Source organism: Columba livia, chromosome 11 (genome assembly GCF_036013475.1).
Source record: "Columba livia isolate bColLiv1 breed racing homer chromosome 11, bColLiv1.pat.W.v2, whole genome shotgun sequence".
Classification (NCBI taxonomy): Eukaryota; Metazoa; Chordata; class Aves; order Columbiformes; family Columbidae; genus Columba; species Columba livia.
In genome coordinates, this window is record NC_088612.1 from 17,921,681 (window position 1) to 17,947,457 (window position 25,777).

The following is a 25,777-nucleotide window of genomic DNA, read 5'->3' on the forward strand; positions in this document are numbered from 1 at the left end:
GGACTTCTTTTGCCACCAGGAGCTGCTTGATGCTCTAGACAACTGTTTTGCTGACCTGTGCCGTGTGGGGCCTGGGCAAGGCTTGGTCTGGGGAAGCTTCATTTCTGGGGAGATCCCTGGATTTTCTCCAGCTGAGTGGGAGTGGTGTGGTTTGTCATGCTAGGACTCTGCAAACTGGACAAAACTTCTGTGCGTTTTCCATCCCCTCCAAGCAGGGCAGGTCTCCAAGCCCTTGTCTGGTGCTGAGCAGAGCAGGTTGTTACTGGTCCCCTCTTCCCCAGGTGCCCAGAGGTGCCCTGGCGTTGTCCTGCAGTAGGTGGGAGGAAGGGCTTGTTTTCCCATCTTGATCTCTCCTGGCTGAGATTTTGCACAACACTTCTCCCAGAGGTGAAGTCATTCACTGTGGCCACCTTTAGCAGCTGCTTCTCTGCATTGTGGGTTGTAAATGTCCCCTTAATTTAGTGCCTGCAGTGCACTAAAGCAGCAACCTTAGCACAGCCTCTGCATAATAACTGAGGAGGCTGGAGATCCTTTGCTCTGACACAAGGCTGCTCCCCTGGACTGCTGTAGCCGTGGCCAGGCAGGTCAGTCCAGGCAGTAATGCATGCACTTCCCAAATGTTTCATTTCTTTTGGCTAAACTTACTAGTGAAAGGTGTTTTTTTCTTCCTTCACAGAGAGAATAACAGCTCTGACCTTGATGAGAGAAATTATGACGGTTCAGAGTTTTCTCTCCTTTTTTTGTTGCTATTTTTCTTGCAAAATATTCAAGTTGAGAGGGATTTTTTTGCTTAAACAATTTATGCCCAGTGGATAGATTTATTCCATTCAGCTGCCAGCCACAGGAAAGGCCCGTTATTCTCTGTGGCATGGCTTTATTTTCCTCAATACTCATAAATACTCTTTGCTAAATCTGAGTTTCTACTCCTTGCAAACATGATGGACCAGGTACTCCTGTCTTGTTCCTGACGCTGAATGTGCCTCCTTTCCTGGCCAGGGTCTAGGCACCCTGAGTGGTGCTCAGGACCTGCTCCTAAATCTCCCTCAGCCTCCCCGCGCCTGATCCCATTCTGCTCACATGTTATTTCCGTCTCTCAGGGATAAAGGTTGTGTGAAAATTGCTTTTTTTGACTGTCCTGGCACCAAGAGGTGCTTTGTAGACAGCACTTCCAGATCCCACCTGGCCACTACCTCCCACGCCTCTGCTCCCAGCCAACACCCTGCTGTCCTGGCTTTTAGCAGGAACCAAGCAAAAAATGGTTTAGCATCATTTCTTCAAGGGAGAAGGGGAAAATGCAAAGGTTTAGTTTGATTCTGAATGATGTATTTGAATGAGTGTGGCAGAAATGCAAAGTGAGTGTTTGAGCTTGACAGCAGAGTTTGTTTGGAGTAGAGGTAGAAAAAAATGTAGGGAGATTCTTAAAGTGAAAAGTGGGCTCAGAGGGAGGAAAAAAGGGAGACGTTTTATTTTAAACGCATGAAAACTGGCTGTTTTTAATGCTGATTGATCACTTAATATTCTTTTCTGAAACGCCATTCCACATGACGAGGCGCGCTTGCTGGGGCTGGGATCGGCGCAGCCGCGTGGCTTACGGGTGAGGTTGGCGGTGGGAGCTCCAGAGCTGGCATGGCACCGCCTGCCAGCCCGCACGCCCCCGGGGCTGCCTCAGTTTCCCTTCCCTCACCTTCACCCCATGCAGCTTATCGTTGAGGTCTGGGGAGCCTCAAGTGCCTTATCCCATCCCTACTGGGGTGGGTTAATGTAGGGGAATCCATGTGCTGCTGCAACTCGCTTGCTCATGAAATCTAATAGAGGTCTAGACTGAGATCTCTAAACTCATTGCAGCAACGGGCCTGAGATGTAGCCTCCCTTCCCTGACGGGCAGCTTGCTGCCTCTGGCGCTTTTGATTTCTTTCTAGCTCAGATTCTCAGCCTCCTCACCTCTCTGTGAGCACAATATTTTAGGAACAGATGGGCTTAATTTCCGATTGCTGCCCCCTGAACTTGGGAGGAGGTTTGAGTTTGGAGCAGGTCTGCCTCTCATAATCTGTGTGACTCCATCCGGCAGGGTCCTGCTGTGGGCAGGCAGGTCTGCCCCGCTCTGCGGACACGGAGCCTCCAGCCGAGGGCCTGGCAAATACCCCTCCTCATGCCAAGGAGGAGGACTCTTGGAAATAAGACTTTTTTCTCTCTTAGCAGATAAATCTGTCTCTGTGGTACCTTAGCAGCAGCAATGGCTGAGCGTCATCTTATAGCTTGATGCTGTTGAGATGCTTAGTCTAAGCTTCATCTAATCCTCTTTCATCTAGCAATCAGGCTAGTGATCTCACAAAAACAGGTTTCCTGACACCAGCCTCAGCATTTTGTGGTGGGTGCTTGTACGGGAAGGGTAAAGCTCCTGTGGCATCTCTGTGCTGCTGCCCCTCAGCTGAGCCAGAGGCAAAAGGGAAAAGAAAATGAACCCAAGTTTCTAACCTGAACTCTGTACCTGACTTGTGGATTTTGGGTTTAGGAGCCAACTCTCGTTTTTGTGGGATTTTGTGGCTTGTGACTTTCTTACCTGGCTTTCTGTGGAACATAAACCAGGTTTTTATAACTGTGACTTTCTGACTTCGGGTTGGATTAAAGGTTTGGGGTTTGTTGTGTGTGTTATTCTTTTTTAAACTCTCTCCTGAGCCTGGCCTGTTTCACTTCTTTCTGCTGCGCGCAGCTGCTGCACCCTGGGAATCCTGCAGCTCTCCGGGGAGCAATAGCAAATTTAAAACAAATTTAAAATATTTCCGCTCCTGTGTGTTGAAGCTCTGAATTCAAGGTGGAATTGTGGGCTGCTGAACTTCCCTTGTCTTGAGAATTCTTAGACTTTGAACTTTGCAGCCAAAACCTGACTCCTGCTTGCTGAGAGTGGGAGCCTTGTGTGTGTGGTTCCACAGGCTCATTGCCCGGCAGCATCACGGTGTCACCTAGGGACCCAGCTGGGGGATAGGCCACTCCTGTGTGGCCACTGGCATGGAAAGCCCTGTGCTGGTGAGCAGATGGGCTGGTGCACCTTGGGAGCAGGACAAGGGGAGATGAAAACTGCTGCATGGAGTAGAATTGGGGAACAGACCTGACACTGGCCAACCAGTGCTCCAGAGCTGCGTGCTGCTGCTACCTTGCCCTGATCGCTTAAATGTACTTGTCCTCAGACCCCCAAACCTCCCTCCCTTTCTGCCCAAATGGGATGTTTCTCCCTTGAGCACCTTCTTATGCTCTCCCTGTCCTCCTGTCTTGCAGGGCTGTGTGTCCAGGGCTGAGCAAGGTGCCCCGCTGCTCTGCGTTGGGTCCCATGAGAGCGGCAGGGCCACCCTGTCCTTTCCGCCAGGGGCTGCAGCGCCCGCCTCTCCCCCCGCTGCGCCAGAAGCCCCTCCAGCACCCGAAACGGAGCTGCCGAGCTCTGCTGCCACGGTGAGTCCATGGCCTTTTGCTCTTCTTTCTGTGCCACTTCTCTGGAGGAGAGCTCGCTGCCCGCTTTCCCTCCCCGCTGCAGCGGGATGCGCAGTGTGGGGTGTGTACGCAGGCATGCAAAAAAAGACTTGAGGGAACAGCTTATGCACCGAATAATTCAGGTTTCAGTCAACAGAAACAGCTCACGAATTCAGGTTGTATTTAGCAAGTGGTTTTGGCTGGGGGAAAAAAAAAAAAAGTGAAACATTGAAAAGTTTCATTTTGACATTTTCAAAATGAAACCTTTCAGCCATCTGTTTCGAGATGACATTTCATTTTGATTTTTTCTAGAGCTTTTTTTTTCAGTGGGGGGGAAACCACCTACAAACAAAACGAAAGCTTCACTTCAGACCAAAAAAAAAATGCTTCATTCAGCCCCAGATTATTGCTGGGGTTTGAAAATTTAGCAAAGTAAAAGAAATACCTTAGGCAACCTGAATTACTTTCTTTTCTCAATTTGGCCACCGAAACAGGAAAAACATAAACAAATCTCCCTTCACCGTATTTTTCCAGCTCAAATCCTCAGAATATGTTGCTGTTGCGTTGAAAGCTGGAGGAACAGGTGTCACACCAGGGTTGCTGGGCAGTCCCGTGGGCTTTGGGCAGTCCCCAGAGCGGGGAGCCGTGTCCTCAGCAGCGCAGAGCGGGGAGGTGGTGGCTGCAAAACGTGGGGGTTTATGTGCTTTGGTGTGGGAGGGTGTCACAGCTGCGAGGCACGTATCGGGCATCACTGGGGTTTTTGGAGAGAGAGCTTGGCAAGAGCCTGTGGTGGCATGACATGTTGTACCAATGACTTGGGGGATGGCAGGAGAGACTGTGCAAGCTAAGTTTAGCTACAGCAGCAAGCTTGTGCCTGAGAGTGCGCTGTGCTGAGCCCACCTGGGAGCCGGTGTCCTCCTGGGAATGGGATGGAGTCCCCAGGCTGGGCTGGTGGCCACTGGCACCATTACCCAGGCCTGTGCTGGGCTCACCCAGCCCTGTTTGCTCCCCACAGTTACCTCACAGTTACCTGTGCCTGTTACCTCAATGCTTTCCCTGTCCTTGATGTGACACTGAAGGGACTTTCCGGTCTGCCTGGAAAATGTTTGTAGCTGTGCTTGTCCTGCACAGGAGAAACCCCTCTGGGGAGAGAGGAGAGCAGGAAAGGGCTGGGGAAGCATTAGGGAAGGGAGACAAGTAGCTGCTTTGCATGGCCAAAGTATGGATGTGAAGGGTTCAAATGCATGTTAGCTTGGTTTGGGGTCAGAATACGTAGCGGAGCCATGGGAATGAGGAAAAAACCCACCTCCCAGCAGCACCTCAGCCTGCATAAGAGCAGCAGCTGGGCTCTGCGAGGGCCAGTGCCTTGTGGTGAACAAGACCATACACATGAGGCTCCAAAGAAGAAACCTCCATGGGTGGTTCTTGGTACCGTTAGAACAAAGAGGAGGTGATCTGACCATGCTTGTCAAGCCCATTGCTGCAAGCACCTGGGTAGCCCTTCCACCATGTTCTCAGCTCAGCTGAAAGATGAAGCTACCCGATTAGGTAGGCTGCCGTTTTGATTTACTGCACCCTCTCCACCCCCAGTTTATCCCAAATGTGACCTTATTAACAGTCATATCACAGAGCTGCTGGCAGGGAGATTGCTGGGCAAAGTGGGGGCTGCAGGCTCCTCCCTGCCGTGGGGCTGTACCTGCCCTGTGATGGCTCATGTCCTTCGTCAGGAAGGAGGAATGGAGAGCTGAATTGTAGTGGGGAGAGTAGGAGAAACCAGAAATCGTGCCATAAACAAAATCTGTGCAGCAGTGCGGGGGGCTGCGGGGATCTGTCCTCCGCCAGTTTCCAAGGAGGAGCGTGCTGCTGGCACGTCCCCGGCTCCCGGCAGCCTGGGCACGCAGGACTCCCGCTCCAGCAGAAAAGCTTAAAATGCAAATAGTACCAGACAGGTGTCTCGGTATGTGGTGGGACAGCAGGTGTCTGATATCCATTCTTGTGGGCTCCCCATGTTTTTGTCAGCACTAGCTCCCTGCTGAAGCGTTACAGGGTTGCTCCCTTTGTTACAGAGGCAAAAATGGGCTGTTTGGAGCTACGGGAGATCAGAAGGGATCAAGGATTTTTGCAGATCTGAAATGTCTGCTGTTATTTGGAGGGGAGCCAGTTGTGCCTAAGCCTGTCCACTGCTTTGCAGGTGTCCGTGAACCCAGGGTGGGTGGTGGGACCTCATCCCCGTGGCCTCCTGGCCAAGGTCCGTGTGGGTGCTGGAGCACAGCTCAGCTGCTGGGTGCTCAGAGCAGGGACCAGCCTCTGGGATGGCGGATAATGCGCAGAGCAGAGCTCGTGGGGCTGTGTATTCCTCCCCATGATGTGGGTCTGGATGAAGATGGAGATTGTCCCTGGCCAGGAGGTGGGTTGAAGGAAGAAGGTTTATCCCACAGGGAATCCCTTCAGGCTGGTTTGGAGGATGTGGGAGGGTCTTTCCTCAGGACCTTAGTGGAAGGCTCTGAAACCTGCTGAATCATTTACCTCTGTTTTCACATTTGTTAATCCCATTCTTCCATTCTGTTTCTCTGTTTTCATCTCTCCCTCTCTTCCCCCCCCTTCATCTTTATCAGTAGCTAATGAAACAGGCAGGGAGAAACCCAATTCGTACAGTAATTAAATTTACTTAGTGGGTATTCAACTGGAGTAATGAGAAGTTTAATTCAATGATTAGTTTTTTCTTTCATTAATTAAAAATGGAACAACGGTGCAGTTACAGTGGGCTGCATTGATCCTCCTTGTGGAAAGCTGCTGATGGAAGAGGAAGGAAAGCTCATTTTATCTATCCTCCCTGGACGCTCTCCCTACACACAGATGCCTCTATTGTCCCCTGTCTCTCAGTTGACCCCGCTGCCCTGGTGTCCCTGACTGTCTCCGGGTACGGGGTGCTTGGGGCAATGGTGGAGCAGAGTGCTGGAACAGCCCCCACTCAGGTCCTCTCCATGATCAGTCCCCAGAAGCAGCCTTTCAGCTTAAAAAGGGATTTAAAATATTTGCCGTGGGTGGAAGATTGAAAAGCAGGTCCCAGCCCACAAGAAGTTTGGGGTGGGAGAGTTGTTTTCCTTCCTAGCTAAACAGATTTTTGATCCATTTAAATATGTTAAATTCATAAACATGTTTTTAGCCTTTTAAAATAAGTGAGGTGTGAAAGCAAAAATAAATAAATAAACCAAATAAGTTGTTTCCCATTTTTCAATGCTTTCTGCAGGCTCTTGAGCAATGTTAGGACCTCAGATGTCCTTTGAAGCACGGTTGCACGGGTTGTGTTTCCCTAAAGCAGAGGTGTTGGTTCACTCCTAGTTTTTACATTGAAGGTTTATTTTGGTAGCTTTGGGGATCATTGTGAAATCTACTAAGTACGTGAGTTCATAAGGAGGTGTAGTCAATAATGAGAATAAAATGCCCCACAACAAACAACGATCCATTAATTGGCATTATAGATCCAGTCTGTGCAGGAGCTGTGTGCATAAGGGGGGGGGCTGGGCAGGAGAGAAAGCGCCGTGTCCCCCCTCGCCTGTCCCCTCTCTGCCACACGTGTCTTCCAAGTCATCTTTTTCTCTGCTGCTGTTGTGGAGACCGTGTGATGGTGAGAATTAGCCAAGGGCTGGGGACAGGGAGCACCCGGGTTTGAAGCCAGTAAGTGCCAAGGGCACTCAGCACCTCAGGAAATAAGATGTTTTTACTTTCTTTGGCTGTCCTTAGGTCATCTCAGATGGTAACTGCTTCTCTAAAGCCTAGCAGGCAGGTGAGAGGCTCCCGGCCAGCCCAGCGTTGTGTCCCTGTGCTGGAAGGGCAGGCAGAGTCCCCCATCAACACTCATGTTCTCTGAGGCTTATTGGTGCCCCCCAGCTTGTGGAGCTACTCAGGATTCAGAGAAATAATCTTCTTGTTCCAAAAAAGAAGGGGACAGTGTCCCCCTGACTTGACCTCATCTCCTGAAACAGTGAAAATTGTGTTGGTAAATGGTTTCTAGCAGGAGAGTCACAGCCATGGTACCTGTGCTGCCCATGTCCAGCACATCCTTCAGCTGGGACAGTAGCAGGGAGGGGAGCCTGAGGCTGGGACATGATGATTTGGGCACCGCCAGGACATCTATGGTAGGACCCCCAAACACCCCAGGTCCATGGGACACAGTGTCCTCCAGCCAGAGCATCGTTCCCCATTGCTGGGGCCCTGACCCTTTTGCAGCCCTGGGCTTTAGTGTTGTTTTGCAATTCCTGTCCTGTGTGAAGCACTTTATTGCTCTGCACAACCTGGAGCCACCAAGCCTGGGGTACGGGGATGTCGCCAGGAGTAAGGCTTGGGTCGGGGCTGCCCTGGGAGGCTTACTGAGCGTGGTGTGAGCCCACACTGGCCAGCGAGTGCTGCCCAGCCTTGTAGGCAGCTGCAGCGCTGTTTTACAACAGTGTTTTTCAGAGGTCTTTTGCATGTCTGTGTTTCTTGAGAGATCACTGCAAACGATTCCCAAGTGCTCTGGCCCAAATCTGTCCCGGTAGCTGTCAGCAGATCAATGCTCTGCTAAGTACAGTCCTGCTCTATTTCCATGGGAAAGTGGCTTCTATTAAGCAGTTCATTTTGGGCCTTTCAGCAATGGGTCTACTAAATTTTGGTAGTTGTGTTTTTCTGTCTGTTGCAGCCTGATGTATAGCTTTTAAATATCAGCTCAGATGAAGATTAAGCTCAGCTGAGCTTTGGTTTTGGGAGGGAGAGTGCAAAAGCATGCACAGATTTTTTTAATTTCTCTCCTGCTTGCCTTTCAAATGCCAGTTTCAAAGCCCTAATTGCAATGTCGTTTCACCCACAGTGCATGAGCGGAAAGCAGAGGAGAGGCCAAAGCCCAGCGCGCCCCTGGCATCCAATCCCCCAGCATCCTGCCTTCATCTGACCCAGGTAGGTGGCACGTGAGCTTGGGCACTGTTGTATTGCTGAGCATATGACACTTGTATGCCTCGGTCATGCTGAGTCTGGGACTGGGCTGGTTTCCGCTGCCACAAGCGTGGTAGAAGTGCGTTCTCTCCTGTCATCCAGGGCTGCTACCCAGGCCTTTTGGAGCATAAAGCAGCTTTCTGCCAGGGGACTGTGTGTCTAGAGCAGGTGGGAAATGTTCAGTCCATCGTGCCTGCACAGGGGAGGGCTTTACCGGTGGTGAGAAGCATCTAAAATGATTATTTGGACAGTGGCACTGCCGAGAAAGGAGAGCTTTGTCATGGGCCCATATGGCTTTGCTTAGGCAGGTGGGTTTGCTTGAACTCATATTGCATCAGTGAGGGGCAAACGCTGCCTGCGCGAAATAAACCAGCACGGACAGCTGAATGCTGCAGCCTGGGGTGCTGGGCAGAAACAGTTTCATCTTCCAGGAGAGGGCAGGCGAGAGGGTCCTCAGAAGGCAGCGTTTTCCGAGATGTCTCTATTACCGTTGCACGGCGCCCGCGTGCTCGCTGCCGACTCAGCCTTCTTCAGCGCTCTCGCCGGGATGGTTAAGAGACGGCAGCAGGTTTCAGCTTGTACTGTACATACAAATCCTCCGCTGAAATCTGTGAACTGTCAGTTTGATGCAGGCAACACGTGAGACAGCAAACATCAGAGCTGACTGGGCTGAGGCAATTTCCCAGGATGTCAGTCCTCGGGAGAGAACAAAGGGATCTTTCTGTGAAGAGCAGAATTCAGTTTCCTAATGAAAAAAAAATTAGTATGATTCAAGCATCTTTCATATGCCAGAGCTGGGGATGGGAGTTGTTTGAATTGGATGTCGTCCAAGGCGGTATGAGATGGCAGGATGTGCTGTGATCTCGGTGCCGCAGGTGCCATCAGGAGGGACATCTCTGCTTGGGGCAGAGTGCAGGGGTCCACCTGGGGCCCAGGAGGCAGTGTCTCCTGTTGAGCTCAGAGAAAAGAGGATCAAAACAGAGAGGCAGAACTGCCTTTCACACTCGGACACATGCACACAGATATATAATTTTCCCCCTTATGTCATGTTTTTTGCTCAAAGCAAAGAGCAGGCTGCATAGGCTCAAACTGATGCATGCAAAAAAGGTGCCTGTGTCCTCAGCTTGCCTCACATCCATACATGAGAGAGGCTGGCAGAGAGATATTTCCAGCTTTGCGGAGAGGTATTTCTAGCTTCTTGTTGTCGTTTCCCATTTTATGGAAAGCAAGAATGAACCCAGGCACCCGTCCCTCCCTGCTCCCGCGGGCACTCTTGCAGGCTGGGCCCCGGGGAGAGCTGTGTGCGAAGGATGCTCGGTCGGAGGAGATCCTGCCGTGTCAGGGCTGATGGAGCAGGTGGAGCGACCATGGAAATAGCAGTTTTCTGTCAAAACACCTTCTCAGCAGCAAGCCCTGAAACAAATTTATTCTTAGTGATCTTCTATCAAAACAAAATTCAGCTGGGAAATGGCCATGCTGGTTAAAGTCCTTCCTGAAAAAAAGAAAAAACCAAGCACTGATAGCCATCTGGTTTGGGTTTAGATTTGTGTATTTTCTTCCAGAGCACCATTTGCAAAAGTTAAGGATTTTTCCTAAGAACAGCATTCAGTAAACGAGGTGGTTTTGGTTTTCCTTGTGCTTTTTTTCCTGTTTTGAGAAAAAGAAAAAAGAGAAACTATTTCCTAGGAAATTTGGTCTGGCAGAGTGGGGTGTAGTCTGTGTTTCTCAGCCTGGTCTCTACACTGACTATTGAGAGAGCAGGGCAGCTGGGCACTATGTAGTGTAGCGAGCTACGTCTGGGGTAGTGTAATGAAGCATGTCTGGGGTCCTGGGCACCCCGGGATCAGCGCACAGCCCCTTGTCCTGCCCAGCATCCTAGAGCAAAGCAGGACCTGGTGCTGGGAGAGGACATCTCAAGCAGATGTGTAAGTCTCCTCAAGGAGACCCTGAACCTTGAGGCTGGATGATGTGGTCAGAGGTTTTATTTAGTTTTGAGGCAGGGCTGAACTTGAGTGAATTTTTAATGCATGAATTTTTAGTGTTTAAACTGAGCAAATCTTTGAACCGATGTGGTTTCTGAGGGATGTTTCTCTTCCTCTCCAAATGCATGTACCATAAATGCTCCCAAAAAATCCTCCCTCTCCTCTCTGCCGTTGGTTGCTCTGGTGACACAGTCACAAACTTGCAGTAGGTCAGACTTTCCACTGAGCCTCTGCGTTACAGGAGTGTCTTGGATTTTTCACTCTTTAAAGGCATGTTTTTGGCATCAGGGTTATGTCAAAAGCCTATAAATGTGAACATGGGCACTGTGAGCTCCCCATCTCATGCTGCAGTGGGCCAGAAACCTGTGGTTAAACAGGGTGGCTGGAAAGAGCTGAGAGAACAAGGCTGGAGGGAAGGAACACAACAGAGGGAGAGGTGTCTGTCGCCTGTGGTAGATGCTGTTTTGGAAGCTCTGCTCCTCCACCCCAGCAGGGCCAAGAAAAGCCCTGAATTTCTTTTCCATGCCTTACCTTGCCCCCACCCGGCTCTCTAGATTAAACCACATTTCTCTCCAAGAGTCTCACTTCAAGGACTGACAAAGCCATTAACATAGATTTTCGTTTGTTTATTTTTTTTGGTAGCACATTTGCAAAAATAAATATTCATTGTGCAAAATGTTAATAAGTTAGACAAGGAACCAGGCTGTACAGCCCAAGGATGGCACTGTGCATGCAGCTACTGGCCTTGGTGCAAACCTGCATGCCACCGTCACAGTCCAGTGGCTCCAGAGAGCTGTGCGGTGCTGGGATTTCATGTGTGGTGCCTGATGCTGAGGGCTTTGCGGTGCCTGTGAGCCGCAGAAGGGACCGTCGGGGACTGTTTGTGACAGGAGGCTGGAAGGCACTGGAGGTTTTCTAGCAGTTGAACAGCTCTTCCCTGTCTCGAGGTGGGAGATAGTGTCGTGCACACACAGCTTGGGATGTCGCATTAATGTTAAACACAGAGAAGAAGCAGGAGCAAGTGAGAGTAGGAGCTGGGCATGCGTGGTGTTTTTTTCTTTTGGGTTTATGCACTGATACTTTATGCTTAATTGCAGTCTGACATGCACAAAGAGGCGGGGGGAAAGGGGTTTTAAAAAAAAAAATGCGTTCTATGAAATATTCAGGAGAGGCTGGCTTCTTTTTAGGCTGGTTTCTTTTTAAAAACTGGCATAATTCCTCCTGCAAGGCTTCCAGTTCTCCTGGTTTTGCTGCATTTGGAGAAAGGCATCAGGAGTGTTTGTCCCTGTTAGCATGGAGAAGGGTGGGCTGATTGTATTCATGAGAGGGAGATCATCATGGTATTGGTACCTGGAGATGGGCAAGTTGGGGATCAGTGGTTTGGTTTGTTCCCATGAATATTTGCTGGTGATGGACTGAGGACTTTGTTGGGAATGGAGACAATTTAGCAACATATTAGGGTGTCCTAGGAAGAAGAAAAACATCCCTTGTGCTCTCTCTAGATGTGCTGGCTGTGCACCTGGGTGCATCCTGCTGCTCCTTGCTTGCTGTGTCCTGCCTCCCTGCAGATGTGGGTTGCAGCCATGGGGAGCGCCTCCCTGCAGATGTGGGTGGTGGCTGTGGGGAGCACGTCACCTGCCTGCAAGAGGGGCCGCTCCAGGAAGCATTCTTCTGATGATGTTAAATGTGATCCAAAATTAGCATCCCATTCACTTGCTGTGTTAGCTCTGTGAGGCTAATAGGGCTTAAAAAAAATAAAGGGTTTCTTGTCACTGAAATCAGCAGCTCTGACTCAGAATACGTGGAGGGAGCAGACTTGCTGGATAAGGCAACGTTGCTGTTGTAAGCACTCGCCTGGCCACAGCAGTGCCGGGGGACTTGCCCAAGGTCAGCCTGGGAGTCGGGGTCAGAGCCTGGAAGGGGCACTTGGCACCTGTCTTGGTGGCTGAACTGCTGTGTGAGGAGGATGAGGGCATGAGCACCAAACCCAGCGAAACTGTGGAGCGTTCCCAGTGCCATGCCGTGTTCCACAATTAATCACTTCCACCCACGTTACACCTTCTCCCTCCCCTAAATCCTCCCTTGCCTGGTACTGGAGTGGGGAACAGAGGCAGCTCCCGTTTTATGAATCAATCAAAGACAATGCCTGCTTTTGAGAGCTGCTGGTTTAGACAACCCTTTGCAAGCATGTGTGCAGTATGATTTCTTATCAGAGCATGGCTCTGGACAAGCCTGCCAAGAGGAGCTGTTCCAGCTCCCGGCCACATCCTGGGGAGACAGGCCGAGTGGTTGTTTCATCTACAAATAAAACAAACAGGAACAAAGAAGGCAATAATATTGACTTTCATCATTGATATTCCCATTTATCTCAGTAATAATTAGTATTTCTATTGCTGTAAGGGTATAGCTCATAATCTCACTGTTTCAAGGGACCTTATTAATGTCACCACCAAGAACAGCCAGGCATAAAGTGCTGGGCAAGCGCCGAGGAGGAGGAGCGGGGTAGAGAGCTGGGTATGGAGCAGAGTGGGATGCGGAAGAGGCTGCAGACAGGCACGTGGATGCTGTGGGGAGGATAGAAGAGGTTATCCTGGGCGTATGGGCAGGGGCTGGCTCTGTGCCTGGGGTGAGCTGGGAGAGCTGTACATGCTGGGTGATGGGAGCTGGGGCTCTCGGGGTCCCTGTCATCTAGCCCCTTGCTGCCTCCTCCAGCACAGCTGCAGCAAATCCCCCTTGTCTGCGTTTGGGAGGGAAAGGCAGGTCTGGTGCCTTGTGGCTGTGCCCTGGGGGTGGAGGATGTGCTGTGAGATGCAGTTACAGCTCCTTCCCTGTGGCGCGATGCACCTCCAAGCTGTTACAGTGCCCCCCCTTGTCACCGGCACACCAGGCATCACGGGAAACCAGGGCAAGTTCTTGCTGCTGTCCCCATCCGCCCCCAGGGCGCCTGTGCCATTCATGCACAGACTCTTCACAGCATACACAGTGCTTGTTATCTGCTGGCACTTTATTAGTCATTCTCTGTCCTCTTTTAAAAATTCCCCATGGTGCTGTGGGTGTGTGCCTTGTTCTGTTGGAGCCATGTACCTGGTCTGGTCCTCCTCCGGGATTCCAGAGGAGCTGGGACATGGAGGTTTTGGCACTGGTGCTGCTGCTCTCCTATGTTGCTGCGAAAGTTCTGGCACCCGACTGCTCTGTGCATCATCCTGAATTGGTCTGGAGGTCCATTTCCTGCATCTGTTTTTTTTAATTGACCTATTAAGTGCATGTCCTGAGCCCACCTGTGAAGGATGGTTTCCGGTATGCAGCATCCTGAGCATTATCAATTCCACAGGAACCGCTGTCACAGGAGCTGCAGGGACCGGTGAATGCAAATGCAGGGTGGTGTTTTTATTAGGATTTAAATGAATTTAAGACTGTTCAGAATTACAATGTGATTTGAGCCAGGAGGGGCTTATAAAACTGGTAAGAGTTCATATATTATACAGTAAACGTGTCAAACCCTATGACTCCTGCTGAGTACCTTCCTCTGCAAGATGGGGAAGGCAGGAAGCAGCTGGCAGGGCTCAGCCCTGTTGCCCCATCATGTAGGTCCCCATGGGGGAAAAGGGCTGTTTGGGGTGGCAGGAGGGATAAAAGGCTCAGCTGTGGAGGTTGCTGGGCAGGGGAGCCAGTCCCTGCTAACAAACCCAAGCCCATGGAGGAGAAAGGGGGGTGATGTGACAGAGCTGTACCTGTGTGCACAGGTGCCCTGGGTCTGTGACACCTGGGAGTCACCATAATGAGGGTGACAGATTCCTCCATCTGCTCCCTGCACCAGGGTGGGAATGAAAGGAAAGTTTGAGCTATTGGCTTGGGATATTTGTGCCTTGCCTCATCTCAGCGCTCTGCTTTTGATCTCTGAAGGATATGGCTGACTATTTGAATGAGAAATACGTGGTTGTATTGAAATTCTAGACAAAACGCCTTTTGAGCCTCCCTGCATGTTTATTTGCGTAAGAGTGTTTTGCTGGAGAAACACGGGAAGGAGCTCGAGGGAGGGGAGCGAAGGCGGGGGTGAGAGCGTTGGGGAACTCGCGGTACAATTTCAGGACGCTTAAGAGCTTCTTATTGTCAGTGACGAGACAGCGACATCAGAGGCAGCTCAAGCAATTGTCTGAGACAAATTGCTTCATTTGATGGGTTTGTCGGTATCTCACTGGTTAAGTTTCTGGGTTATGTACGTACGAAGCACAGGAGAAATCCAGAAATACATATGTGTCTCTGTTTTCATAGTGATCTCCCATAAATGACCTTGCAGGCATGAAATAATGTCATCAGCCTTCAGGGTGCTTCTGAGCAGCTGGATGTTTGCTCTGGAGGTGCGGGGAGCGAGGGAGCCAGGCCACCTCTTTGGTGGCTTCACAGTGGCGCTCCCAAGTGCTCGCTCCGGTGCCAGGCAGTGTTTACTGCAGGAGGGAGCATCTCCCCTCCTCCCCAAAAAGAGAGGCTTTGCTCGCTTCAGGAGGTGTTGAGGGAAAAGAGCCTCTGCTGACAGGTAACACGCTGCTAAACAAAGCTGCTTTCCCAAGAGAGGGAAAATTGCTGCTGGTGCCTGCAGGAGGGGTGAAGGTGGAGATGTGACAGATAGCAGCCCTGCTGCTTTGTCCTACTTGGAGGAGAGATGGCAAGCTGGGGGTGCAAAGGCACCCTGACAAAAAGGCCCACATTTGGATAGCCCTGGGGGACGAGCAATCACTTAGCTTGCCCTTCCCTGTGCATCTGAAATTGGGCAGATCCCCCAGCAGCTCTGGCTGCACATCCCCGTGGTGAGCATGTGGGAGGGGGCAGCCAGGGTGGTGATGGTGAGGAGAAGATGTGTGCTGAAGCCCGCATCAAAGGGACTTCAGCCAGCGACAGCCACCAGAAAGCCTTTAATGCCCAGCCCTGGAGCAGGGAGATTTACTCAAGGGACTCGTTTCCTTTCCTGAACATAAAAAACTGTGTCAACTTGACATTCAAGGGAACTGTAATACCACCTTCCTATTTGTTTAATAGTTTAGCTAATTGTAGTACCTTTTTTTATTTTTATATACTTTTTTTGATACATTCAGACTTTGTCCTTGTATACTCTTTGTTCTTTAAAGCCGTTTTGTAATGGGTAGTTATTGCCTGTGCTGGTTCTCCGGGAGCATGAGGGAAGGAGGAGAGGGTGCTCTGGCTGCACCCATATGCTGAAGCTTTTGGTAGCTCGGGTGACACCAGCCGGTCTCAGCAGATTAAGACAAGGTCTTGCAGAAGATACTGCTGCTTGTTGTGGTGCTGGTTGTTGAGAAAAACGCATCTTCAGCAGCTCTGGAAGTCTCCAGATACAGCTCTGTTTTGCTGAATTGTTTGTTTGGGACAGAAAAACCAACAAACAAAATGTCCCAGGGTTTCATTATGCTGTTTTGTCTATGAAGCGACTGCTGTTTTCCTTCAGAAAGAACATTTTTGGTTGTGAAGTTTCTCAACTTTGATCTTAAATGAGTAAATCCTTAGAAATGTCCAGATGTAAAGTAAAATGCTATTGTGCTTCTCTACATTTTAGATTCATGAGCATTTAACAGAAGTTTTCTTCTGTTAAGCTAATTCTTACTGAATTGTCAAAAATACGGAAAAAATAATTGCAATGATAATAACTACACTAATGGTAATGTGCTTTCACAGCATTGGCTTTTACCGCAGCTAATTGTGCTCTTTCATTGCTCCTGCTCTGCATCTCAGCTGTCTCCTTCACTCAGACCTTTCCCCAGGCACGGTGGTCCCCACACAGTCCCCTAGTATGTGACCTCCCTGCACCCAAGTTCTTGGCAGCCCTGGGCCTGTTATTATGGACTGCAGTGACCAAGTCTGGCTGGAGCTGCCCCTGCCTGGGATTTTACAGGTAGCTTAGCTCAGGTTTAAGCTGTACATGCCTCCAGCCCTACCTGTCGGTGCTGGGATGCCCTATGGCATCCATACGCCGATGCAATCCCAGCTCACTCTCACCCTGTGCCCACAAGGACCAGCAAGCAGCGGAGCTGGGGAAAGATGTCAAGAGCTGTTACAGTGTTTGCGCGAGCTTATATAAAAGGATCCATTTTCATTCTCCGGCTTGTCTGCTTCAGTCAAAATACAACACCACAGCTACCAACATTTTGTGTTGTAGCAGACCACAGCGAGCTAATGCACGGGCTGCTGCGGTAGATGCTACATCTCTCCGTACCGCAGCTGTCCTGAGCCCCGACCACAGCCCGGGAGCTGCTTTCACCCCGGGAGCCCGCAGCTCGCCCTGCTGTGAATCATGTCTCCCAATGAACTGTAGCTCCTTGTGGGCTCCACAGCTCCCAGGTTGCAAACCGCAGCACTGCTGGGCTTGTGTCCCAGCTGGAGGAGCTCTCTGGTGCCTCTGCCTTCTGGGTGCGAGACGGAGCAGAGCCCTGCGTGCTGGCTGCAGCCCAGCTGAGCCCACTGCAGAAGCAGGCGGGTGGCTCTGGCTCCAGCAGCAGTGTTTAGTCCTGTTACTGATCTCTTTCTGTTCAGTAGCCATGTGTGTACACATGGACGCACATACCAGAGTGCCCTTGAGGTGTCTGGCACCTGGTGTCTTCATCTTCATTATTTAGAGGCTGTAAAGAGCATCTCTGTTTGCCTGTCGCTCCATGGGTGTGTCACAGGGCTGCTGGGGCCGGCTGCGTGGCTGGAAATGGCTGGTGTTGAAGGCAGAGTTGGAGCAGTGGAGGTTTGTGTGTTCAACCCACCAGCCAGACCAGCTTAGCTGGAGCAGGGTGATGGCTCTGGAGCCAGGCCTGGGCTGAGAGTCCTTGGAGATGGGAGGTGCGTAGGGACCTGTGTTTACTCTTCCCCAGTATACCTTCACTTGTTCCTTGGCAGGACTGAACTAGCCTGGACCACCACCTCCTGTTGTGCAGGACCCTCTATTTGGGGGACATTTGGCTTTCCCATGCCACTGCACTGGGTAGCAGCTGTGCTCTGCATGGCACAGAGGCGGCAGTCTGTGTGTGTGGAGCCTGGTCTGTGCACAACAGCTTGGACCTGGCACAGGCTCACAGGTGCTTTTGTTGCGTCTTTGCTATTGTATTTTTTCCTCTCCTTCTCCCTTAAAAGCCAGTGTTGTGTCATCTTTGGAAATGCGGGCTGGGGCTGCGTGGCTGGGAGCTGTGGTGGTGCAGCTGGGGATTGAAATGTCTGCCCTGACTTATAGCAGGCTGGAGGGTGCGTTTGCTGGGGACGTGGCTGTGGGTGGCTCTGCCCTCCAGCAGCACTGCTTGATGATCACGCACCATAAGGGACCATCCTCTGGACGAGGATGTCTGGACACCTCTGGACGGTGTCTTTGTTCAGTATCTGCAAATTGCTCATTACTGAGGACTCTGCTCCACGAGCAGGGCCTGGCTACAGGAACAGACAATATGAATTGTGAAACCTCAATGCACCGAGCAATTTTCATCAGAGGTTTTCACACCTTTCTCTCCTCTCTGTTCTTTCTCTCATTTCTCCTCGGTTCGAAAGACATGGAAACGGGTCTCCTGAGCTTTGATCATGAGCTTGCCACCCTCCTCGCCTCTCATTGGCGCAGGCAGAGCAGCTGACAGGGCTGTGGGGACGCGACGCAGCAGCAGCAGAGCTGCAAAACTCTTCCCAGCACTGGCTGGACCGAGGCAGAGGGCACCAGCCATCTACCATCCCATCCCCAAAAATGTCACTTGCTTTTAAATGCACTGGTAGTTTAAAATAAGAATAACCTGCTCCAGGGCTTCTTAAACCGTAGAATTAAATATGGTTCTGGTCTCTAGGCAGGGTCTGACTCTTCAATTCTAAATCTGCTCAGCCAAGCGAATTATTGCAGGAGGGAACAAAATCAATATTTCTCAGGCTCAGCACAGAGAGGAAGCTGTCTGTGTGTGGCTGCAGGCATGCAAGCGTGGATGCGCACACACAAGCACATGAGACTGGGGTGTGAGCATGGCTGGGGTGGGGAGGAGGACACTGTGTGTGGGGTGCTCAGGGAGAGGTGTGGCTGTTAGGCCTTTGCACTTGGGGACACAGGTGAGTTTCCTTTCCACGTGATTCCCAGCACAGTCTTTCAGACGAGGAAACACATCTTCTTGTTTTCAATACCTGTAATTCAGTGGCCAGTGAGAGGCTGGGGTTGTGCCAGCACAGGTGCACTGCGGGGCGTCCTGGTTTCTGATGCGCAGAGCTGACTGCGCAGGAGATGGGGAGCAATTGGGACTAATCAGGGTTTCCAGCCAAGCAAAAGGTTTTCCCCTGCAACCTGCATACCCTGTCATTTGCAACATGGCAGTTTCAGATAATGAATGAGGTGCACCGATCTTGCTGTTGGTCATGTGTGCAATCTGTCACATGGAGATGTTTCTGGGTGGTGGTGGGGCCCCCACCACAAGGGCTGCTCTGGATGCACCATGGGCATGGCTGTCCTTGTCCACGGGCTGCTCTTGCCCAGAGGACGTGGCTGGGGGGTGGTGAGAAATGGCCCTTGGTATGTGCTCAGGGAGCATTGCTGAAGGTTCCTGCCCTTCCCTGCAAAAAAGGGGCTCAAGCTGTAGCCAGGGGCTGCAGTCCAGGAGAAGATGAAGCTGATTTTGCCAGGTCTAAGTTCGCCGGGTGGTGTCTGTCCAGCCCCTGTTCCCACTGTCACTGCTTTGCAGAGTCCTGGTGTTCTCCCTCTCTGCTGCTGCGTGTCCCCTACGGTGCATGGAGGGAGCTGGTTGATGTGCTGGGACTAGGAGCAGCAGAGGATCTCCATCTGCAGCGGAGAGGGGAAGGACAAATGTTATTGACCTGCTCTGGCATCTGGCCAAACCACAGACACTCACCCCTCCCAAAAAGCCTCTCTGATAGCTTAATTTCTTAATTGCTGTCTGTGATCAGGATGTCAGCTCTGGCTCTCCTCCAAGATATGTCATTTCCAGCAGCCTGGGGCTCTCTACCACCTTGCTTGGTCACCACTTTCAGCTCACCCAATTGACTGGCTGGGGAGTCTCCCATCTCCATGCAGGCCACCTCTGCTGCCTTGAGGGCATGATGGCAAATATTGAGGGAGCTCTAAATGCTGAGGAGTGCCGGTTCAGGGCCACAGCTCCAGTGCTGGTTTGTGCCTTGGCCAGGGAGCCAAGGATTGGAGCTGAACCGTGTGTTTGGAGGTCACAGCTATAGTCCAGCCCAGCACCTGAAGGAGATGAGCTCCTCAGATGCCTGGTGCTGGGCTCAGGATGGAGATGTGGAGAGCAGGCATGGTGGGGTCCTGGAGGTCTGGGGAAGGGACCCAAAGAGAGCTGTCCTCTGCAGGGTCTGGAGCTGGGCTGATTGGAATTTCTGGTGGCTATGGACACCCAGATGAGGCAATACCATGAACACATGCAGCAGAGGCTTACAGGCTGCTGCCCAGCCAGGCTCTATATCTCAATAAACAGCACTCCAAGGCAGACCTGAAAATAAATATTTGAAGAGGAAATAGTACTCTGTCTTCTATTGTCTCTCCTCCTTTCCATTCTCTCTTTCCCCTTCCCGTCTTTTACGTCTGACTGAACATGAGTTCATTGTTAAAGGGGTTTTGTTTTCTTGTATTTTTGCCCTTTCTCTACTCTCTCAATGAGGAAACTACAGGAGCCGCACTATTAACAATTCAGAGCCATCCAGCAGCAAGGGATGTCTTCATGCCAAGCTTGTCCACACCCAGGTTGCTGAGTGCTGGTTTCCTTCTCTGTTGCTTTGTTTGCTATGATAAAACACGACTAGATGGCCGTGTTTTTTGCTGGGAGCAGGGATATGGTGGGATCAAACTGTCTGAAAAGATGTTTGTAAATGTGGTTCAGCCCAACCCTACAATAATTTTCCTCATTCTTAGTTGCTTTGGCTTTGTGCAGGGCGAAGCGAGCAGTCAGTGGTACCATGAATTGATACTGGTCCTGATCCCTGTTGGCCTTGATGGGTAAGGTTAAAACTGGGCCAGGAGGAGGCATCTGACTCAGGTGAAAAGGGAATAGGGAAGAGAGAGGAAGGGAAAGACTCCAAAGAAGAAATGGGACAGAAAAATGCAGAGGTGTTTAAGGATATCTGAGACGTCACAGGCAAGGACGGTAGTCCGGGGAAGCTGTAACTTTGAGAGAAGTCTTCTCAGCCTGGCTGCAAATGTTTGCTACGCTCTCTGCTATATTTAGCAGCCTCCGTGCCCTTTGGAGAGTTCTCCACGCAGATGGCGGAGGAGCGGCTTGCCAAATGGTGGATGCCGTGCTGTGTTGGAAGGGGGTGCCCGGTGTTTGGGGAGAGAGGTTTAAAGTCTGCTTCACCCTTTCAGCAGCAAAACCAAGTGGTTTGCTTTGCTGCCCAATGGATGAGGCTGCCAGATGGCTAAATATTTGCTTGTAAATTAGCAATGGGAAACGTGAGATGTAAAGCCCTAAATTGAAGAAACACAGGGCCTGGATAGGACTGTTCCTCCTGCGGAGGATGGTCTCTGCAGAGCTGGGTTGGGTGAATCCGTTGCAGGAGCAGCACAAGGAGATCTCAAAGCAAAGAACAGGGGCACTGCACTGCCATCTCTCCCCAGTTCATTGGCACAGTCATGGGCCATTACTCAAGTGTCTGCAGCCTCTAGCTGTGCTTGCTTTAAACCAATATGCAGAGAAACACAGATTTCTCTCTAGGAAAAAAAAATGCTGCTTGTTCTATATCTGTGCAGTATCTCACAGAATGGGATATGACTGGAATGAAATTTCCAGGCACTAATGCAATATAAGTACTCATGATTTCTGTGTGTGCATGTGTGGGGATAGGCGATGTAAGGATCCCATGCTGCATGGCCCTGAGCATCATCCCATACCGTCCTGCCTTTCCTGAGTGCCATCCTACTGCAGAGCAGCTTCATGGCTCGCTTGGGGTGTCTGTGCTTCACATGTGGTCTGAAGCACTGTGCTGGGTAGCAAAGTGGGCAAGGGAAGTGCGAGACACAGCAAAAGATTGGGGCGGGACACCACAGGAATATTCATAGAGAATCTCACCAAGTTGTAGTGTTTGTGCTGCCTCCTGTAAGTCCTCCCAAACCATGGGGCTGCCTGACTCCCCACTCTCCACTCCAGAGGCATCAGATCATTTCAAAAACAAGTAAATATTAAAATATTGGCTTCTTTTTATTTGCCATCTGAAGTTGAAGCCTAGTATTTTCACGCCCTCCAGTGTTTCTGCACAGCAGGAGGACTGGCCCCTCTCTTCTCCCCTTGGTTTCTAATAAAAGCCAAGCTTCCCACGTTTAACTTGACTCCAGGGGCTGGGACTTTAAGAAGCTCTACCTCTGTAATACTGGCAATGAAATCGCAAGAGCTGGCCATGCTGCTATAAAACTTGCACTGCTGCGTGAAGGCGAACAGCAAATCTTTTCCCCATCCCCTCAGCTCCCCGGCTCTCACACTGCTTCTCCTCCAGGGCTCTGAGCCTTTATGCCAGGCGCACAGACCCCGTCCCCTTTTCCTGTGCTCCCCTTCATCCCCTCCCTGTCCTGCTTCCCTGGAGAAGCTTTGTCACCCTCTTCCCTCATCCCACCATGCCCTGCCGGCAGGTCTGCTCCTGCCCCGTGCTTGTCCTTGCCGGTGTCGCGTGGCTGCTCAGCTGCACGTCAGCTCTCTGTTTGTGGCATCATCGAAACCAGAAGAGCTGTAATAGCTCCCTGCATGGTTAGGCTATCTGTGCATTTTGCGTTTCGTGGCGACTAGGAGTGTCGTCTGCTTTCCCACACCATCCCCGACTGTATTTATAGATCACAGTGGCATTATCCATGTGGATACAGATTGTGCATGACGGTTTTCTATAAATACAAATGCTCTGTAATTATCGTTAGAACTATTTAGCCCAATTCAAAGGTAGATTAAATAATGAATGTGTGTGTGATATGCCTGTCGACATCAACAAATGGAAAGAGACATCTCTAGATGCGTATCTGGAGGTTTCCCCGGTGAAGAAGTTGAAGGAGGAGGGAGCAGAGCAGCCAGGTTGCTGTAACTGTTCTTTCACAGGGGTTTAGGTGGCACCGTGTGGTCTGAGGACACTCTGCTCCCTGCTGGGTTCTCGGGACTGGACAAAGAGGTGGCCCAGGAGACACCGTGCCAAGGGACGGACAAGGAGGGTTGGCACCTGCAGAAGCTACTTGGTATTCACGACTCTCCATTGCTGTGCATCTCTCCCCCCTGCTTTTACTGCTCCTCAGAAGCAGTAAGAGGTAATTTCAGGCTAGGCTGCAGATGGAGAGCAATGCAAGGTGTACGATAAGGCTTCCCAAAGACTGTTGGCCCCTTGTTTTGTGTGGTAATTGATTTTCTCTGAGGCTGTGCATGCCTTGGTGTGTTCCCCTTCCTGCTGGTCACTCCCTGGCTGCGAGCTGGTTTGTGGCAGAGCCCTTTGGGGACACTGGCTCTCTCCCCCATTCCAGCTGTGCTCCTGCCCCAACCCTCCCTATGAGAAAGGAAGCAGGGAACTTTAGCAAGATGAGTGCAGGGACAGTGTCCTGGTAGGTCCTTGCTGAGGACAATGTGGCTTTACCAGCATCCCCAAGGGATGTGGCAAGGGCACTGTTCACAGCAAGGCAGGACTGGCATGCTCAGGAAGAGCAGTGTCACTGGTGTTTGTGGCAACCCCTAAACATGGAGTGTGCCCCAGGAGGGCACTTTGCAAAGCCGATGGAAGGATGAGGTAGATGTCACCAGTGCTTGTAAGATGGGAAGGAACCTCCTTTGTGCTCTCCTCAGGTGCAGTGAAGTCCGGCCATCGCTCGCAGGCAATATCTACATCAGCTCCTGTGTGGCTGCTGCATCTCAGCCCTCCCCTGGCTCCGTGTCACATCCCAGGCTGCTCCCCTGGCTCCGTGTCACATCATGGGCTGCTCCTCTGCCCTGGGGACAGTAGCGTCGGGACCAGTGAGGGAAGCGGGGCTGGTAGGAAGGGCTCCATCACAGTAACTAATAACTGTGTGCTGACAAATTGAATTATACCTTTTCCAGTTGCCTGCACTATTGATCAGAGAAAAGGTTTGTGTTTTTGTTAGGCGTTTTTTTCTTTTTTCCTTTTAAGTTACAGTTGCAATGTCCTGGGGGCTTATAATGAACTAAATAAGGTCAGGTTAGCAGAAGAATCAAATATGCTTTGGCAGCAGAAGCATGGGCTTTTCCTGGTGACTCTGAGTGGAGAAGAAAGCAGTGGGGGGAGCAGCAGTGGCTCCTGCTCCACAGAGCCTGGTGCCTGGGGGGGCCCTGTTGCAGCCTCCTGCTCCCCAGACGGGCAGGGCTGAAGCAGAGGGGAGCTTGCAAGGTGGGCAGCACAAGACCTGAGCAGGGTGGGGTGAAACCAGACCCTACCACTCCCGGCAGCGCATGGAGGACTGCTCGGAACTGGGGTGAGGTGTGTGGGCTGTGGGGGAGAGGCGATGCGAGTGTAATTGTGCTTAGCATGGCAGGAGCTGTGGAGGAACTGGGGTTCACCAGGGTCTGTCTGCCTTGCACGATGGGGTGCCAGGAGCCAGGGTTTTGGCAGGCACAGCATCTGCCTGGCAGCTACCTGTGGGGTCCCTGCCTGGGAACGCTGATGGTGTTTGGTTCTTTGCTCTGGCACTGGGATCCTGCTGTGAACTCAATTAAAGCTGTGTTGGGGAAGAAGGAATAAATTATCCAGATGAAAAGGATGAGTAAAAAAAGGTGTGCAGAGAAATGCCAGCCCACCTTTGAAAGGATTTATCAAATTCGGACACGTGTCACCTTGGCACCAGTGAAGCTGCAGGGAAGGGGCATTCCCTGGTGTCTATGTTCCCACTCCTGGGCTGGGATGGGTATGAAGCGAGACACAGATGCTGCAGGAGCAGCAGGGGGTTGAGGTAACTCATTGGTGCCGGACTTGGGATGGAAGTGAGGGGTTGGAAAACCAGCTTGGAACTGCACTCAGGTGGAGGTTTGTGGCGGTAGCAATGTCTGCAAAAGAGAGGAGGGTTGGCTGCAGGTTCAGCAAGTCGCTCCAGGGGCTCTTGTGTCCCATTCTCTGTTTGTCCAAATACCCAGCTGCCTGCCCTGCCTGTTTCTAGCTCTTCAAGAGGGCAGGACTAGCGTGGGCTGGATCCAACCCTGGAATGGACAGACCTGCTTCCCTAGAAGGGGAGTCCAAGGGCAGTGAAATGCGGTGGCCAACTCCGCAGCCCTGGGGCCGTGCTTGGAGGGGTAACCTGAGGGCAAGCCTCAGCGAGCAGAAAAAGCAGGGATGTTCACATCTTGTTTTGGTGCAGCTCTGTTTACAGAGACCTAGATTGAAATCTCAGCTGCCCTGGGGTGGATCTGGCCGGTCTCCAGAGCTGTTTGTGTGCTGGCAGAGCTGCCGTGCTCCACACGGTGAGTTTTTCCTATTTGCACACAAGTCCTGTCCCTGGTGACCCGGGAGCCCCAGGCTCCTGCTGCACTGAAGCTTGCTTCCCTTCTGGACTTTGCTGTACTAAAGTCACCAGTTACAGGCAAGGACCAACAAACTCTGCACTGCTGTCATTTGTCTTAGCAAATGGGGTCTTGGGGAACAAACAGACGCTCATCTCTTGTATGGTCCCTGCAAGCCAGGTTGTGGCAGGAGAGCTGTGTCCCATGCTGCTCGGTGTGACCAGCAGCCAGGGGACACCGTCTGGGCACAGACCTGATGTCTCTGCTCTAAGTGCAACCTTCCTCCTCCTGCACTGCCCTGCTTGAGAGTCTGGCCACATCGGGTACCGGATTAACATTCCCAGCACAGCCTCACTCCATCACCATTTCTATTAAACTCATTTGCTATCTAAAGGAATTCATTTTCCACTTTGTTTGCCCATGATAAAAAAAAAAAGGTGCCCTTTGAGCTGAGGTCCCAGTGTTTGCGAGGAGGAGTGCCCCAGCGGGGAGCTGGATGCCAGCACGCCCTCCCTCGGGCCGTGTCCTGGGAGGACGGAGGGCATTCCCACCAGCCATGCGACAAGATGCTCCATCCCTGTGCTTCCACCATGCTCTTGGAAGGTGCTTGCTTTCTTTCTCAAGCAAATGACGCTGTTTCACCCTTGCATGAGCTTTTGCAAAATCAAATAGTTCCCTCTTCACTGGGAATATTTGTGGACTTCAGGAAACTCTACCCTCTTCCAAAAATCAGGTCTTCTTGGAGTCTACAGCAAGTCTAGGGAAGGCAGAGACAAGCTGGGTTCCCTCTGCCTGCTCCTCCATCTGCTTGTGTGTTATGTCCTTCTGTCAGTGGCTTTGCAACCAGCTCGAGAGCTGGATTTCTGCTGCTGCCTGAGGCTCAGGGCCTGTGTCTTTAGGTGCATGAGAGAGGGGGGAAAACAG

General features: G+C 51.3%; 1 protein-coding gene across 7 annotated transcripts in view; it reads left to right on the forward strand.

Moving 5' to 3' along the window:
• LINGO1 (leucine rich repeat and Ig domain containing 1) overlaps positions 1-25,777 on the forward strand; it is a 142,455-nt gene that overhangs the window by 76,197 nt on the left and 40,481 nt on the right. For 4 of the 7 annotated variants that reach the window (XM_065076219.1, XM_065076220.1, XM_065076217.1 and 1 more), the window contains 2 exons: positions 3,274-3,444; positions 8,309-8,394. Coding sequence is in view for 3 of the 7 variants with exons in the window: in XM_005500976.4 (XP_005501033.2) it covers positions 8,309-8,394 (86 nt within the window). In the remaining 4 variants the exon portion in view is untranslated. The remainder of the gene's footprint in view (positions 1-3,273; positions 3,445-8,308; positions 8,395-25,777) is intronic. The other 3 variants (XM_005500976.4, XM_065076213.1, XM_065076214.1) reach the window with 1 other exon arrangement.